Source organism: Onychostoma macrolepis, chromosome 24, assembly GCF_012432095.1.
Source record: "Onychostoma macrolepis isolate SWU-2019 chromosome 24, ASM1243209v1, whole genome shotgun sequence".
Classification (NCBI taxonomy): Eukaryota; Metazoa; Chordata; class Actinopteri; order Cypriniformes; family Cyprinidae; genus Onychostoma; species Onychostoma macrolepis.
The window spans coordinates 21,811,281-21,830,405 of NC_081178.1; the positions used below are offsets into that span (position 1 = coordinate 21,811,281).

A 19,125-nucleotide genomic window follows, 5' to 3' on the forward strand; every position below is an offset into this window, starting at 1 on the left:
ACTTCAGCGTTGGGTAAAAGAGCATTATAATCTCCTTTGTGGTAGAGAAAGCTGCTTTTATGTAGGCTACGGGAAACAGCGAAAATGTTGAATTAAACATACACACAATCAGCGTTTCCATGTATATACTGGCCCCGATAATCAAAACTTCTAGGGCTAGCTCCATTTCTGCAAATCAGTTTTTTTAAATGAGTGACTTGATCCACATATGGCCTTCATCAACAGCCGCTTGCGCCACCTGCTGGTGAGAGGCTGACATCAGCTGGAGATCATGCATCGGTGCTCTACTGCTATTCTTGCGGTTCCCGGATGTGCAACGCTGAATTTTCTGCCTAATTTTAACCACTAAATTTGTGGCAGCGAATTTGGAAAGTGAAATAAAATGACTGAAATTTGCCTGTCGAATATTATACATCGTATTTTTAAACAGATTGAATATTTTGGAAGTGAATTCTGGAAAGTGAATATGAATTATTGAATTTTTAATTATGAAAATGTGTGTGAAATATTTTGAATTGAAATATTCACAGCTTAAATTAACAACTATGTTAAATTTCAGGACCTAAAAATGCAAGCCCTGGAAATACAAGGCATTAAAATTCAAGCACTGTTAATTGCAATGCATCTTTTTTTTTCGATTTGTGGAATTCAGCATACTTTATGTTTCAAAAACTATTGTCATTATTCTGCTTCCATACACTTCACTCACGTTCCAATATCCACGTAAAACAAAACGTTTTACATAACTTCACGGCGGTACGGTGATAACGCTTAACGGCACATATTTTACTACATATTTAAACTGAGCAGTGTGTTTTTTTTCCCATATGTTTGACTGATTGTTTTTTATAATGATAATGAACAGGCTGCATTGTCAAGGTAGAATGCTTAATTGTGTGCGCGCATGCGGCGCTGAAGCAATCACTTGATTTTTTCCCCTTGTAACAGTGGAAGCAACTACTCCTTTTAGTCATGAAGATAATCGGAATTGTAAAAGGTTTGCTTTTATTTGTGTACATTCACAATAAAAACAAATATTTGTGCTTTTGTAAAATAAACCCCCCAAAATAGGCCACTTTTTACTATGTTTCCTTTCACGTTACTTGTTGCGCAGTTTTTCGTTCGTTTTCTTAAATTATGATTTAACTGAAAATATATTTCTCGTATAGGCTTATTTATTTGTTATAATATATATATATATATATATATATATATATATATATATATATATATATAGCTTTATTATGTTTTTCTCCGCTGCAGAAGTGCTGCAGGTGTGTGATGTGATAGCTATGATGACCATGTGAATCCTCATCTTCTGTTGTTTGCTGCTTTTTGCTCATGTAAAATGAATCCTCGGAAAACAAATGTTAGAATTTTTAACGAGTCACAGACACTTATTCTTTCTAATTTAATTCAGTTCTAATTTAAAATAATCTTGTCGGTTAACGGTTAATAATCGGTTTAACGAGCGACCGAAATGAACATCCCTAGTATATATACAGTATCTCACAAAAGCGAGTACACCTTTCACATTTCGGCAACCATTTTAGAATATCTTTTCAAGGGACAATTCTATAGAAATGAAACTTGGATGTATTTTAGAGTAGTCAATGTGCAGCTTGTATAGCAGTAACGTTTTACTGTCCTCTAAAAAATAACTCAACATACGGCCATTTTTGTCAAAAAAGCTGGCAACAAAAGTGAGTACACCCTAAGTGATAATAGCTATACGTCGTTTAACCATGCAAAACCACATGTCCTATTCATCATGTTCATGTTTTTGTCTGTTTGACAGGACTATACAAATTTGTGTATCTTATATTACAGCAGTTAAAATTTGGTGATTTGAGTACAATTCCCTCATACTGACCACTGGATGTTCAACATGGCACCTCATGGCAAAGAACTCTCTGAGGATTTGAGAATTAGAATTGTTGGTGTCCACAAAGATGGCCTAGCCCTAGACTATAAGAAGATCAGTAACAACCTAAAACTGAGTTACAGTACAGTGGCCAGGGTCATACAGAGGTTTTCCAAGACTGGTTCTACTCGGAACAGGCCTCGCAAGGGTCGATCAAAGATGTTAGATCCTTGTGCTGTGCTTCAGGTGCAGAAGCTGGCTTCGAAAAACAGATGCATGAGTGCTGCCAGCATTGCTTTAGAGGTTGCAGAAGCGGAAGGTCAACTTGTCAGTGCTCAGACCATCCGCCGCACACTGCAACAAGTCGGCTTGCATGACCGCCATCCCAGAAGGAAGCCTCTTCTGAAGCTGGCTTACAAAAAGCCTGCAAACAGTTTGCTAAACACAACCTGTCCAAGAGCATTAATTACTGGAACCATGTATTGTGGTCTGATGAGACTGAGATAGATGAGGCTGATCTGATGAGGCTCAGATGGTGTCCAGCATGTGTGGCGATGCCCTGGTGAGGAGTACAAAGAAAATTGTGTCTTGCCTACAGTCAAGCATGGTGGTGGTAGCTTCATGGTCTGGGGCTGCATGAGTGCTGCTGGTACTGGGGAGCTGTGGTTCATTGAGGGAAACATGGATTCCAACATGTACTGTGACATTCTGAAGCAGAATATGATGCCCTCCCTTCAGAAACTGGGCCGAACGGCAGTTTTCCAACATAATAACAACCCCAAACACACCGCCAAGATGACAACTGCCTTGCTGATGAAGCTGAAGGTGAAGGTGATGGAGTGGCCAAGTATGTCTCCAGACCTGAACCCTATGGAGCACATGTGGGGCATTCACCATGTGTCTAACATCCAACAGCTCCGTGATGTCATTATAGAGGAGTGGAAGAGGATGCCAGCAACAACCTGTGCAGCTCTGGTGAATTCCATGCCCAGGAGGATTACGGCAGTGCTAGATAACAATGATGCCCGTACAAAATATTGACACTTTGGACACAGTTTTGACATGTTCACTTAGGGTGTAGTCATTTTTGTTACCAGTTATTTAGACAATAATGGCTATATGCTGAGTTATATTTAGACAGTAATTTTGCACTGCAATACAAGCTGCACATTGACTACTCTAAAATATATCCAAGTTTCATTTGCGTAGTATTGTCCCTTGAGAAGATATACTAAAATTGTTGCTGAAATGTGAGGGGTGTACTCACTTTTGTGAGATACTGTATGTAAACCAGGACTCTTTCTTCTTCAAAAATTTACATATTTCAAGCTTGTTGCATTATTTTATGTGTGTATAAAACAACAAATCCCCATATATTGTAATGTATATTCCCTGGCTTGTCAGCACTCATTTTATTTGCTGCTTAAAGAAATAAATTAAAAGGTTTTGAAAGTGGGATGTATTTAGTTTCTCCGTAAGCATTTAGTACAGGAATTTGAATCTTTAAAGCTGAAATTTGGTAAGAAATTATTAGTTATCATTCATCTTAAGTAAAAGTGTCATTTAGAAGCATATTGACTCGTCTATGGTAGTCATATATGGCACCTCTAATGGTTCTTTGTAACACATTTTGACAAATGTGCTATTATGCTTCTTATCTTTAAGAATGTGTGCAATATAGGACCAAAAGAGGTTGCCCTATGATAAGCCAAAGAACCACTGCAATAAAGTGCTGTATGGCACCTCTTATGATTATTCTACATAGCATAGGGGAGGGCGCTATACTGGTATTAACGTGACTACCGGTATTATGTTGTGCGATGATATGGATTTTGCTATACCGTGTCTGCTTGATCGGACATAAATCAGAACCAGATAGTTTTTGCTCCAAACACACGATCGGCTCTCTGGAACTGGATTACAATAATTTCCCAAAATGTAATTTGTGTGGTAATATTACTAAGTCTGTAAACGGCAGTTAACACAGGACAGAGGCGCAGAACACGGACACAAAGAGAAAATACTTTAGCAGGCAGAGCAAGATCACTGTTCACAATACTGGAAATATAGGAAGAAAAATATAAATAATGAATTGGGGGCAGGGGGTTAATATGAATGAGTATCTGAAGGGAACTCTCTTTTATCATGGCTTAGTGACTCTGTGCTGTAATACTGGGGTTCCCGTCATACGTCACACTCCAGGATTCCCCAACAACGCCTAACGCACCTCAAGAGTATTTTGTCAGACTGGGGGAACAAAACGCCCCCCTTAGTACAAATTTAATTTATTGTAAAAATAACATGAAAACTCTGGACATTTTTCATATTCGTATAGGCTATATTTAATTTATGTCACTAAAACTATGATAGTGTGCGTATGTATGTATATTATTTTGATTACTATAGTGAAATTGTGTTATTTCAAAAGTAATATTTATATCATACATATATATATTAAGCACAAAAGTTTTGGCCAAATGGTGCTGCCCTATAAGTGAAAAAAGTTCACTCCTTGTTCGCCCAGTTCACTGTATTTCGGGATAAATAAATTTACATAGATACGATTCTTGTCAACTCGTAAGTACAAACGTCCCAGGAGGACATGAACGCAGCATTAGTTTCCAGGGAGGTAAAAATTGACATGCATCCGGTTTAAAATATCCAAGTTTGCATTTAAGTTTTCTAAAGGTGGTGTAGCCTAATGAGAATACCAAAGGTATTTTAGGTTTGCTCTCATGTATTAGGGGTAGAACGAAGATTTAGACAGTATTGGCTGTGCTCTGACTTTGGTCATATTTACATGTAAAAAAGTGGTTATCATAACTAAGCAACAGAATATCTACGCAATGTGCTGGCACGCTCCTCCTCTCAGCGACTCACTGAAGAGAGCAGAGACGGGTGTGTGCGCAGTATGAAAACAAGTTCTCGCACTCGTGCCGCAGTACCGGCGAGTCTCGGAAACTACCCAGCAAACAATGACCTGGCGGTCCACCATTGTTTTTTGGGAGTCACAAATTCAGCGGCTTAAAGGAACACTCCACTTTTTTTGAAAATAGGCTCATTCTCCAACTCCCCCAGAGTTAATAAGTTGAGTTTTACCGTTTTGGAATCCATTCAGCCGATCTCTGGATCTGGCGATAGCACTTTTAGCATAGCTTAGCATAGATCGTTGAATCCGATTAGACCAGTAGCATCGCGTTCAAAAATGACCAAAGAGTTTCGATATTTGTCCTATTTAAAACTTGACTCTTTTGTAGTTATATCGTGTGGGAAGACCGGCGGAAAATGAAAAGTTGCGATTTTCTAGGCCGATTTGGCTAGAACTATACTCTCATTCGGCGTAATAATCAAGGAACTTTGCTGCCGTACCATGGCGCGGCAGGCGCAGTGATACGCAGCGCCTGAGCAGTCCCCAGCCAGATAACTGGTTATAATATAGCTGGGGACTACTTTCAGGCGCTGCGTATCACTGCGCCTGCTGTGGTACGGCAGCAAAGTTCCTTGATTATTACGCCGGAATGAGAGTATAGTTCCTAATCATATCAGCCTAGAAAATCGCAACTTTTCATTTTCCGCCGGTCTTAGTATACGATATAACTACAGAAGAGTCATGTTTTAAATAGGACAAATATCGAAACTCTTTGGTCATTTTTGAACGCGATGCTACTGGTCTAATCGGATTCAACGATCTATGCTAAGCTATGCTAAAGTGCTATCGCCAGACCCGGAGATCGGCTGAATGGATTCAAAAACGGTAAAACTCAACTTATTAACTCTGGGGGAGTTGGAGAATGAGCCTATTTCCAAAAAAAGTGGAGTGTTCCTTTAATACGGTCAGACCACCGTCGGCACACCATCGGCGAGCCGACCAATCTAAAAACGCTGTCGGTCAGCCGGCGTTTTTTGGGTGGCACGCCACCAGCGGTTTGCCGCGGCTGGGCCTCCGTAGGTGCACCAGTGGCAAGCGGAGGGTCTGTCCTGTGTTTCTACTGAGCTCTTACATGACATCTTTGTTTTTCTAAATTATATATATATATATATATATATATATATATTACATTTATGTTTTACATTACATTTTTACAGTTAAAAGGAATCTGAAGCACTGAATAAAAATAGTAATTATTAACAAAAGTTTAGTATAAAAACTGCAAGCACATTTTTAAATGAAATAAATAGTTTGATTGATCGTAAAAACAACAATACAAAATCTAATAAAAAAAAAAAAAAAAAAAGCAAAAAAAAAAAAATCTATAAAAATTAAATAAAAATAAAAGTGCTACTTTGTCCCACTATCACGTGCGGGTTGCAGTTTACACCTATGTATGAATGGGCCATATAACTACAAAACGATTAAAATTCAAAATTAAATATTTTTTTTTGTTGTTGTTTATGTTCTATATAATATGTTTATTTAAATGGTGCGTGACTGTGAGGTGTTTTGAGCTCGCTCTGAGTCTCATTCAAATGCTGCAGGGAGGGAGTTACCATGGAAACGGGTCTGCAACTCTCCAACTGATAGCTGCAACACTGTGTCTCTCGCTGCTGTTTTCACCGTTTTCAGGTGAGTTTAGTCCCTAAAATCACACAAATATTACATACAACTGTTCCTGACACTTTTCTTTCTTGTAATTGATATGCTTCTGTTGAATATTTACTTCATAAAGACGGTTTAGTGTCGAAAAAGTCCGTTACAATAGCTGCGTCCCAAATCGCGTACTTATGCACTATTTATGACCTTTTGTAGTATAAATAGTGCGAGTAGTGCGTTCACACTGAAAATTCCAAAAAGCAAAAGTGCACTTTAAATACCCGGATGGTGCACTTAAATAACCGAAAAATGAAGTGTGGAATGTTGAACACTTCATGCACTCAACTGTCTCAGCTTTAATTACGTAGCGAAGGGGGTGGGGCTTTCAGACTCAGATTATTAATGACAAAATAACCTTATATAATTAATACACTACATGGTTGAGTGCATAGTGCATAAGTACATAGTGTATAAGTGCATGTATAGTGTGTCATTTGGGACGCAGCTAAATTTTCTAACCGGCATGCACTGCTTCAAGTCAGCCACCGATCGGTTTTCATGGCGCAGCATGAAGTCGAACACACCTAATAGCTGCGTCCCAAATCGTGTACTTATGCACTATTTATGACGTTTTGTAGTATAAATAGTCAACGTGATCTCATGATAATTCGTATGTATTTTACATAAAATGTGGTTCTATAAAATGTACATTTACTTACGTTTTTACAGGCACTAAAACGTACAATACTTACGCATTTTCAGCATTTAAACGTACAGAACTGACGTATTGATCTAAAAATTAATCCTTATGAATATTGAAATCGCAGCATTAATTTTATTATTAGTTGATTTTAGTTGTCATATCAATTGCCTTGTTTCCAATTGCATTATTAAATAGTTTACTCGTTTACTTGATACCAAATGATAACATTTCGTTTTGTTGTGTGATTTCTGCTACCAGCTCGTTTCCAATAATAGGCCTACATAATGTTAAACAAGACTTCACTTTAAACCTTAAAATAAATAACATTTTAAATCGTTTAACCTTTACTTGTCATGTACTTTGTTTGCCATGGGCCACAAAAGGCGTTTTCTCCGACATGCTGTGACTGACAACAGAACTATAAAAAAAACACCAAAAGCGCAACATAATTACGAAATGAAACGATTTTATTCGTGCGCTGTAATCCAGATCTTCAGAATCCATACGACTGCGAGGAACAGACCCAAATTCCAAGCCTTTCATCTCCATCCAGAGCAGCAAGTCCAGCGACCGTAAACAGCAAAGCCCGCGCTGACTGACACGTTCGTTACAAATTCAAATGTTGCTTCTTCAAACTACAGGTTTTACTGTTGGATAATCGAACGCTCATTGGCTCTCACCTGCATTCATCACAGATTGCGACATGCAGTGTTTCTGGTGAGGTATTTGAATGATGCTAGCACGCGCGCCTTCGCGAGTTCAGAGAGAAGGAGAGGATCAGGAAAATCTGGATCATATTTTCAGCGATTAACAACATAAATTCTGCTCTGCACCTCACACAAACCTACTGTATTCCGCCAGAGAGGACTGCGGCTGCAACGCATCGTCATTTGGATTACTTTTGGTAGTGCTTTTGACATTTCTGCAATAAATAAATGATTGCAATTGTATTTACCTGTCTGTCATGTTTATCTTATACTGTACAGAAATACATATGTTTGGGTTTAGATGCAGGAGTGGGATTAGCGACTATAAAAACATTTTTAATTCTATATTGTTACTAAAATGGTTATTTTCCTGCATGTAAACGGTCAATTGTGTTTTATATCCTTTTATATTCGCTATAAAATGGGTAGGTTAAGGGGTCTAAAATCTACGGAGCCCTTTACAGGACATTGTGGTGGGAAAAATTCGGGGTGAGTGGAAAAAATTCAGGGTGGGAGGAAAATTTTTTTTTTCGAATGTTTTGCATTCTCTCGCAAAACTTTTATGCGTTCCTCAAGAAACTTTATGCTCCTCGCAAAACTTTTATGCTCCTCGCAAAACTTTTATGCTCCTCAAGAAACTTTATGCTCCTCGCAAAGCCATTTGAGTTCGGACAAACGCTTCCTGTTTACTTTGCAGCTTGCAGAGGTTACAGCTCGTATGTTCACAATGGAGCGGTTCATAGAGTTTTATTTTGAACTTGCACTCAAAGTAATACAGTCAGTGCTTATTTCGAGGCACGGTTTTGGGACATTCTAAAACGCTTAATGTGGCTTAATGTTTTAAAACAGTGACATTGGAGGACTAAATTCGATAATAATAAATCCTGATAAAAATTATTAGGCTAGCATTAATAACCTTATTAATAATATTCCTATTAATAAAGCAGAATATGAACGCAACGCCATGCACGTTAAGCCTTTTCTTAAGGTAGGCTATAATGAAAGGTTCATGCAGCTGGTATGTTCACAATGGGGCAGTTCATAGAGTTTTATTTTGAACTTGGACTCAAATAAATTAATAAGTCAGTGCTTACAGTAGTTCAAGGTACGGTTTTGGGACATAATAAAATGCTTAATGTGCTTAATCAATCCCAAGATGGCGGCGCGAGTACATCGCGAGGCTCTGGGTCTCTCCAGATTTTGCAATTTTGCGTTATTTTTCTTACTCATCTCGGGCCTGTTCGTGCAGAACAGTTGTGCCTTTACATCGTACACCCGTTGTGAGCTTTAGGATATCGGTTTGCGAATTTCCGACACTTTTATGGACAATCTTCGACTCCTTCCTGAGATCGCTAGGACACCCGAGGCTATGCACCCTACCTGGCCGGACGGAAGTGCTCGCAGGCGGCGTCGAGATCGTAAACAAAGGCGGGGGAAGCACGGAGGACTAAGAGCTAAGCTAAGGCTAACACCACACCGGCTCTCTTTACCCAGCATTTTCCTTGCCAATGTACGGTCGCTAGTGAACAAAATGGAGGAGATTTGACTCAGCATCACACACAGCAAGAAACTTTTGAACTGTAACGTCCTAATCTTCACGGAAACCTGGTTAAACAGCGGAATACCGGACACCGCTATTGAGCTAGCGGGACGCCACACACTCCGAGCGGATAGAACATTAGATGGCTCCGGTAAGACCAGAGGTGGTGGATTGTGCATTTACATTAACAAAGCTTGGTGCACAAACTCTGCTATTGTTGGGAGTCATTGTTCAGCTAACCTTGAGTTTCTCATGGTTAAATGTAGACCGTTTATCTACCGCGGAGTTCACTTCCACCATTATAACTGCAGCCTATATTCCCCCGGATGCTGATGCCAAGCTTGCTATGAAAGAACTTCACGCAGCCATCGGTAAACAACAGACTGATCACCCGGAAGCGGCTTTTATTGTTGCAGGTGACTTTAATCACTCAAACTTAAAGTCAGTGCTACCCAAGTTTCACCAGCATGTTTCCTGTCACACCAGAGGAAACAAAACCTTAGACCATGTTTACACAAACATGGCTGGAGCTTACGTTGCGACACCCTCCCCCACCTGGGACAGTCAGATCACCTTTCTTTGTTCCTCACCCCCAAATATGCACCCCTCATCAACCGTGTGAAGCCATCAGTGAAGACCATCAAAGTGTGGCCTGCGGGGGTAGATTCCACACTCCAGGAAAGGTTTCTACACACAGACTGGAGTATGTTTGCTTCTCAAGCCACCAGTGGCGCTCACACAGACATTGACTCTTACACCTCCTCTGTATTGGATCATATCAATATCACCATTGACAGTGTTACAACCCAGAAACAGATCACCACATATCCAAATCAGAAGCCTTGGATGAACAAGGAAGTGCGACTCCTGTTGAAGTCACGCAACACTGCCTTCAGATCAGGAGATGCACAAGCCTACAGCACATCCAGAGCAAACCTGAAGAGGGGCATCAAAAAGGCCAAGCACTGCTACAAGCTAAAGATAGAGGGACACTTTTCCAACTCTGACCCTCGACGCATGTGGCAGGGCATTCAGGCCATCAGTGACTACAAACCCACCCACTCCACCCCCAATTACTTTTATGCTCGCTTTGAAAGAGACAACAGAGAAACTGCCACCAAGCTCAATCCCTCAGCTGACCACCCACCAATCATACTCTCCTCCACAGATGTCTGCAAGGCACTGAGCGGATCAGCGCGCACAAGGCTGCTGGACCAGACAACATCCCTGGTCGTGTTCTCAGGGCATGTGCGGAGCAGCTCGCTGGGGTTTTACAGACATTTTCAACCTGTCTCTTGCCCAAGCAGCCGTACCAACATGCTTTAAATGCACTTCCATTGTGCCAGTGCCAAAACACTCTAGTCCGAGGTGCCCTAATGACTACCGCCCTGTAGCACTCACACCCATCGTCATGAAGTGCTTTGAGCGGCTGGTCCTGCAACACCTAAAAGACTCTCTACCATCCACATTGGACTCACACCAGTTTGCCTACCGTAGCAATAGGAGCACAGAGGACGCAGTTTCCATGGCACTGCACTCTGTGCTCACTCACCTGGACAATAAGAACACTTATGCACGTATGCTGTTTGTTGACTTCAGCTCAGCATTCAACACTGTCATCCCAACCAAGTTAATAGCCAAACTTGGAGACCTGGGCATCAATACCTCAATGTGTAACTGGATTTTGGACTTCCTGACCAACAGACCCCAGAATGTTCGATCAGGATTCACCTGCTCCACATCCATCACACTTAACACTGGTGTACCACAGGGCTGTGTGCTAAGCCCGTTTCTCTACTCCCTCTTCACCTCCGACTGCAAGCCTGTGTATGGATCTAATTCCATCGTCAAGTTTGCAGACGACACCACGGTGATTGGCCTCATCAGTAACAACGATGAGACTGCCTATAGGGAGGAGATCCAGCACCTGGCCACATGGTGCACTGAAAATAACCTGCTCCTCAACACCACCAAAACGAAGGAGCTCATCGTGGACTTCAGGAAGGAGTCAAGAGGCACACACGACACCATCCACATCAATGGAATGGCTGTTGAGCGTGTCTCCAGTTTCAAGTTCCTGGGGATCCACATCTCGGCGGACATGTTGTGGAAAACCAACACCTCCAGCCTGGTCAAGAAGGCTCACCAGTGTCTCTTCTTTCTGAGGACACTGAGGAAGAATCAGCTCTCCTCGGCTATCCTGGTGAACTTCTATCGCTGCGCAATAGAAAGCATCCTGACCAACTGTGTCACAGTATGGTATGGGAGCTGCTCTGTTGCGGAGCGCAAGGCACTACAGCGGGTGGTGAAAACTGCCCAGCGCATCACAGGGACTCCACTACCTGCCATCGAACACATCCAGAGGAAACGCTGTCTGCATCGAGCTCGCAGCATCCTTAAGGACTCCTCTCACCCAGCCCACAGACTGTTTTCTCTCCTGCCCTCCGGTAGGCGTTTCAGGTGCCTCCGGACCAGGACCAGCAGATTAAAGAACAGTTTCTTCCCCAGAGCTGTCTCTTTACTGAACTCTAACCCCCGTTGATCCACTTCCTCACATATTATTAACTCTTCTCTCCTACCTCACATCTGCCTTATTTGCACTACTGAATGTAAATTTTTATTACAGTAACAACTGTTTACTTTTGTATCTTGCACTACCATACCTAAATTGAACTATGCTCATTTGCACTGCCGACTGTTGTTTACATTATCAATGTTTACATTAACATTTTGCACCGTATGTCTAATTGTAATATGCAATCACTTCCACTGCACTTTTACACCTTGTTTATAGTAATAGTCATCTGTATATATATTATATTAATAGTACATATCACCTGTAAATTCTGTTTATAGTAATAGCCATCTGTATATTTATTCACTATACATATTCACCTGTAAATTCTGTTTATATTAATAACCATCTTTCTATATATATTTATACATATATTCAGTACATATCCTTGTCCTGCACTTATTCAACCATTGTATATACTGCACTTGCTGCTATTGCACTTCTGGTTAGACCTAAACTACATTTCGTTGCCCTGTACCTGTACTTGTGTAATGACAATAAAGTTGAATCTAATCTAATTAATGTTTTAAAACAGTGACTTGGAGGACCAAATTCCATAATAATAAAGCTGATACAATTATTAGGCTAATATTAATAACCTTATTAATAATATTACTATTAATAAAGGAGAATAGCCCAGAATATGAACTCAAGGCCCTGCACGTAGCCTAAGCTTTTTCTCCCCCATAAAACGCTTAAGGTAGGCTATAATGAAAACGGTGATTTAAAAATACCAAATCTGTAGCATTCATATTCTGGGCTATTCTCCTTTATTAATAGTAATATTATTAATAAGGTTATTAATATAAACCTAACAATTTTATTAGTATTTATTATTATCGAATTTGGTCCTAATGTCACTGTTTTAATACATTAAGCCACATTAAAGCGTTTTAGAATGTCCCAAAACCGTGCCTTGAACTAACCACTGACTGACTGTATTTCTTTATACTTGAGTCAAAGTTCAAAATAAAAATTTTATGAACCGCTCCATTGTGAACATACCAGCTGCATGAACCTTTCATTATAGCTTACCTTAAGCGTTTTCTATGGGGAAGAAAAGGCTTAACGTGCAGGGCGTTGCGTTCATATTCTGCTTTATTAATAGGAATATTATTAATAAGGTTATTAATGTTAGCCTAATAATTTTTATCAGGATTTATTATTATCAAATTTAGTCCTCCAATGTCACTGTTTTAAAACATTAAGCCACATTAAGCGTTTTAGAATGTCCCAAAACCGTGCCTCGAAATAAGCACTGACTGTATTACTTTGAGTGCAAGTTCAAAATAAAACTCTATGAACCGCTCCATTGTGAACAAACGAGCTGTTACCACTGCAAGCTGCAAAGTAAACAGGAAGCGTTTGTCCGAACTCAAATGGTTTTTGCGAGGAATGCAAAAGTTTTGAGAGAACGCATAAATATCTTTGTGAGAGAAGCATAAAAGTTTTGCGAGGAACGCAAAAGTTTCTCGAGGAACGCAAAAGTTTCTCGAGGAACGCATAAAAGTTTCTCGAGGAACGCAAAAGTTTCTCGAGGAGCAAAAGTTTCTCGAGAGCATAAAACATTTAAAAAATTTTCCTCCGCCCTGAATTTTTCCACTCACCCGCATTTTTCCCACCACAATGTCCTGTAAAGGGCTCCGTAAAAATCTAAATTACTTATAATTAAAATTATAAAAATGCATATTCGCTATAAAATGGGTAGGTTTAGGTTTGGGGGTAGGTTAAGGGGTCTAAAAGTCTAACTTCCTTATAGATAAAATGATAAAAATGCATTGATTCGAATATCTTAATGATATAAAAGATGCATAAATATTTTTACGTTTTTTAGCTAAAAAAACGTGTCGATTTGTACGTTTTAAACGTTGAAATACGTCTAAATTGTACACAAGTTTTGTGTTTGTAAATGTTACGTATTAATACCTACGTATGAACATGAGACCAGGCTGAAATAGTGCAAGTAGTGCATTCACACTGAAAATTCCAAAAAGCAAAAGTGCACTTAACCCCTTAACTGTCACTCACAGTTTTGAACATAGACACTATAGTGCACTATCCAAACTTAAAATTTTATAATTCATGAAAGCATTGAAAACGTTTTGTAACATGATTTTGATGTACCATTTCCATGGTAATGCAATGTTTGATTTTAAAATGGGTTTCAAAGGATGACATTTACATTTACATTTAGTCATTTTGCAGACGCTTTTATCCAAAGCGACTTACAATTTGGGGAACACATGAAGCGATTCATCTTGAAGAGGCAATTCGACAAAGGAAGTGCTTGTAACACCAAGTCTCAGGCATTGTTTAAATAAGTACAAGCTAGCAAGGGAAGGAATAAGTAAGGAGAAAGATTTTTTTTTTTTTTTTTTTTTATGTGTAGGTTGAAGTCAAGTGTGTCGAAAGAGATGAGTTTTCAGCTGTTGCTTGAAGATTGACAGGGATCCAGTACTCCGAATATGGGTGGGAAGATCATTCCACCAGCCAGGAATGGTGAACGAGAATGTTCTGGAGAGTGATTTTGAGCCTCTTTGTGATGGTACCACGAGGCGTCGCTCACTAGCAGATCTCAGATGTCTGGAGGGGATGTAGATTCTTAATAGTGAGTGCATGTAGGCGGGTGCTGAGCCTGTGGTTGTTCTATGAGCAAGCATCAGTGTCTTGAACTTGATGCGAGCTGCGATTGGTAGCCAATGCAATGAGATAAAGAGAGGTGTAACATGGGCTCTTTTGGGTTCCTTGAAGGCCAGTTGTGCCGCCGCATTCTGAATCATTTGTAGAGGTTTGACTGTGTTTGATGGAAGTCCAGCCAGAAGAGCATTGCAGTAGTCCAGCCTAGAAATGACAAGGGCCTGGACAAGAAGTTGTGCAGCATGCTCCGTCAGAAAGGGAGTGATCTTTCTGATGTTGTGTAGTGCAAACCTGCAAGATCGAGCAGTTTTTGCAATGTGGTCTTTGAAGGTCAGCTGGTCATCAAAGATTACACCAAGATTTCTGACCGAAGTTGATGGGGTAATTGTTGATGAACCTAACTGGATCGTGATGTCATGCTGTAGAGTTGGAGCGGCAGGAAAGACAAGAAGCTCAGTCTTTGCCAGGTTGAGCTGGAGGTGATGTTCTTTCATCCATGCCGAGATGTCTGCCGGGCAACCTGAGATCCTTGCAGCTACCGTTGGATCATCTGGTTGAAAAGAGAGATAGAGCTGTGTGTCATCAGCATAGCAGTGGTAGGAGAATCCATGTGCCTGTATGATGGGACCCAGTGATGTAGTGTATGTGGAGAAGAGGAGGGGTCCAAGAACCGATCCCTGAGGAACCCCAGTGACCAGTGTATGTGCTTTGGATACCTCCTCCCAGGCCACCCTGAAAGACCTACCAGTGAGATAGGATTCAAACCAGCGAAGTGGAATTCCAGCGATGCCCAGTGATGAGAGAGTGGAGAGGAGTATCTGATGATTGACAGTGTCAAAGCGGCAGATAGATCCAGCAGAATGAGGACTGATGATTTGGAATGGGCTTTTGCAATTCGCAGGGCTTCAGTGACCGAGAGAAGTGCAGTCTCAGTTGAATGGCCACTCCTGAAACCTGACTGTTTAGCGTCCAGTTTGTTGTTCTGTGAAAGAAACAATGAGACCTGGTTGAAGACAACACGTTCAAGTGTTTTCGCTATGAATGGAAGGAGAGAGACAGGTCTATAGTTTTCTATAAGAGAAGTGTTTAATGTAGGTTTTTTGAGCAGTGGGGTTACCCGAGCCTGCTTGAACGCAGTGGGGAAGATGCCTGTGAGGAGGGATGTGTTGATGATGTGTGAGTGTCGGTAAGAGCGTGGGAGAGATTGCTTGCAGAAGGTGCGAGGGATTGGGTCAAGAGGACATGTTGTAGGATGGTTGGAGAGGAGAAGTTTGGATACTTCAGCCTCCGTCAGGGGACAGAAGGAGAAAATGGGAGGTTTAGCAGTGGAAGTGGTTGGTTGGGGGTCCTGTGTGCGTGGAGGTGAGAACTGATCACTGATCGATCTAGTTTTGTCTGTAAAAAAAGTAGCAAAGTCATCAGCTGTAATAGAAGTGGTGGGAGGTGGTGGAGGGGGACAGAGGAGAGAATTAAATGTTCTGAAGAGATTACGCATGTCTGGAGCGCTGTTGATCTTGTTGTGGAAATGTGAGGATTTGGCAGTGTGGACATCAGCAGAGAAAGATGAGAGCAGAGACTGATACCTACTCAGGTCCGACGGGTTGTTTGATTTGTGCCATTTTCTCTCTGCCGCTCTGAGTTTAGTCCGATGTTCACGAAGAACATCAGATAACCAGGGGTTAGAAGGGGCAGTCCGTGCTGACCTAGAGGAGAGAGGACAAATGTCGTCTAGACAAGAAGTTAAGGTAGAGCATAAAGTTTCAGTAGCTGCGTTTACATCCAGAGATGAGAAATGGGTAGGTGAGGGAAGAGAGGAGGATACCACAGAGGAAAGATGGGAAGGAGAAAGGGAGCGCAGGTTTCGTCTAAAAGTAACCGGTAGGGGTTGGTGGCACACGGTAGCAAAATGTAGTGTAAATGTAATGAAGAAATGGTCCGAGATATGTAGCGGTTGTACCAGAATGTTATCTGCAGTACAATTGCGTGTGTAAATTAAATCAAGTTGGTTGCCTGATTTGTGCGTGCTAGTAGTGGTAAGGCGATTGAGATCAAATGAAGCTAGTAGCGAGTGGAAGTCTGTAGCATAAGGCTTGTCTAGGTGAATGTTGAAATCACCAAAGACTAAGAGTGGAATGCCATCCTCCACGAAAGAGGACAACAACCCGTCCAGCTCCTCTAGGAAGGTGGCTAGAATTTGTCCAGGGGGACGGTAGATTACCACAATCTGGAGTTTTATCGGAGCTGATACAGTAATGGCATGACATTCAAATGAGTTGTAATTGCAAAGGGTAGAGCGGGTTGAGTATTTCCAATTGTGTGAAACGAGCAGGCCAGTACCCCCACCCCGACCAACTTGACGCGAAGTATGAGAGAAAGAGAAATTAGTAGAGAGAGCAGCTGGGGTTGCTGAGTCTTCTGGACGAATCCAGGTCTCAGTCAAGCCCAAGATGCTGAGAGTGGATTTGAAAGAAAAGGCAGAAATGAAGTCAGCTTTGTTGACGGCTGACTGACAATTCCAGAGACCCACAGAGAAAGCCAGAGGTGTAGTGGAAGATGTAGAGATAGGGTGTAGGTTAGCAGTATTACGTTGCCGTCATGAGTGATGTTAGAGCGTGGCTGAGAGAGAACCGGAATGTTTTGGAGACACATGATAGAGGTAGAAGGAAAGAGGATAGGAGAGCAGAGTGAGGAAGGAAAAAGATACTTAAGTGTGTAGCTCGGTGTCGTTGCTCGGTTCAAGTTGCACAGGAAAAAGTCGAGGTCTTTACACTCCTCGGTCTTCACACGAGGAGGCTGAACACGACGGCTGAACGCTTCCGCAGACGCTTCCGCCAGCGCACACACCTCAAACAAATACACAGTCTAGAGTGAAAAAGCTGTGGTCGCTTTTAATTAGCACAACCACCAGCCAATCGCAGGGCAATGGCTCAAATCGAAACTAACACTTCGCACTTAAGTGCAGGAAAGGAGTTTAAGCTAAAGGGCAGTTATTATAATGATCAGTTAGTGCAATCAAAAATATAAACCACAATGAAAAAGCAGAATAGAAATAGGTAGGAAACGAACTATTCTTTCCTAGCAACAAGGAATTAATTTAAACAACAGAGCTAAGAATGAGTATTAAAACACTTACGCACTGCCGTCTGTCTCTTCTGGTGACTAATCGTCTTCTCCCGATTTAATTTTGAGATTTTATTGGATGAATTTTGAGATTTTAAGTTTTCAACTGATATATAATTTCTAAAGCGATAGAGAAAAAGGCAACTAAGAAGACTTTCTGTGACAAAGGTCAGAACTCCTGTTATGATGTAGATTTTTCAGGTCCACTCTAGTCACAAATTAATCTATTACTTACCTACATAATTTTTTAACAAAAAAAAAAGTGGTAAAATACCTATTTAGGAGTCTGAAGCCTTGTTTATACTCGCCTGGCTCCGCTCCCCAAACGGACGAGGCGTTTATACTTGACGTTCGCCGTTGAGATATTCTTTGAAACGACAGGGGGCGCACAAACGAAATCGTCCTTTAAATCCGCAGGAAGTAGAAGAGAAGTAGGAATTCTACCGGAATTACGTCAGATCATTCAAGATGGACTATTGTTTGTTGATTTAATAAAATTTTACAATCAAACTTTTGTTCACTCTTTCATTTCTGTGCATAATGCAGATACATTTCTACATATTGCAGTATAGCTAACGGTATGTGGGTTATTCGACAGTGTTGGAATTTACAGGATGTCTTATTTCTTATTCTAACATTTTATATTAGACCACATTATTAAAGTACAAGTTAGACAAAAATATTGCCACGTTGAGGCTCAAGTAGGTGCAACTGTTCAAATACAAGATTAATGTTATAATGTATATAAGTTGAAACCCTTCAGTGTTTTGCAAATGTAACACTTCTATAAAGGTTAGGGACTGCAAAATGTACTTTGCCATAGATTAACCCATGTGATGTCTTTATTATGTTATATAAAATGAGACGATATAACAACAGTTCAAAAGAGCAATGTTGATAAATATTGTTTTATTCTGAATACAATATATTACAGACACATTGTTTTGTGGTGCATAGAATACTTTGCTATAGTTACAGTGCTACAGGCATATATTTGAATAATTATTTTAAAAGTATTATAAAAATTACAAAGAAAATATAAGCGGTTCATGTTGACTGCGGCGCCACGCGAACTGTTCGCTCGAGTCACAAAAAATGTCGTGCACACTGCCACACGAAATGAGGTCCCGCTCACCCTTAGCGAACTTCTGCTAACACCGTGATGACGTCATATTTGGCGCGTGCACCCAAGCGAACTTGCGGACGCGTCGAGTATAAACCAGGCTTTAGACCTTTCCAACGATATATAGTTTGTCATGATTAGATTAGGATTTAATTGTAAAATAGTGAAGTAAACGTAGGCGTCCCACAGGGGGGACGGTGACAGTTAAGGGGTTAAAAAAACGAAAAAATGAAGTGTGGAATGTTGAACACTTCATGCACTCAACTGTCGCAGCTTTAATTACGTCGCGAAGGGGGTGGGGCTATCAGACTCCGATTATTAATGA

At 40.8% G+C, this 19,125-nt stretch overlaps 1 protein-coding gene across 1 annotated transcript; it reads right to left on the reverse strand.

The window, feature by feature from the left end:
• Nucleotides 1–14,099: 14,099 nt before the first annotated feature.
• LOC131533637 (uncharacterized) lies at nt 14,100–15,340 on the reverse strand. The gene is made up of 2 exons (XM_058765988.1): nt 15,303–15,340; nt 14,100–15,107 (listed from the first exon to the last, which is right to left on the reverse strand). Exon 2 carries the CDS (start codon nt 15,049–15,051, stop codon nt 14,317–14,319), a length of 735 nt encoding a protein of 244 aa, XP_058621971.1. The 5' UTR covers nt 15,052–15,107; nt 15,303–15,340; the 3' UTR covers nt 14,100–14,316.
• Between the last annotated feature and the right edge of the window lie 3,785 nt (nt 15,341–19,125).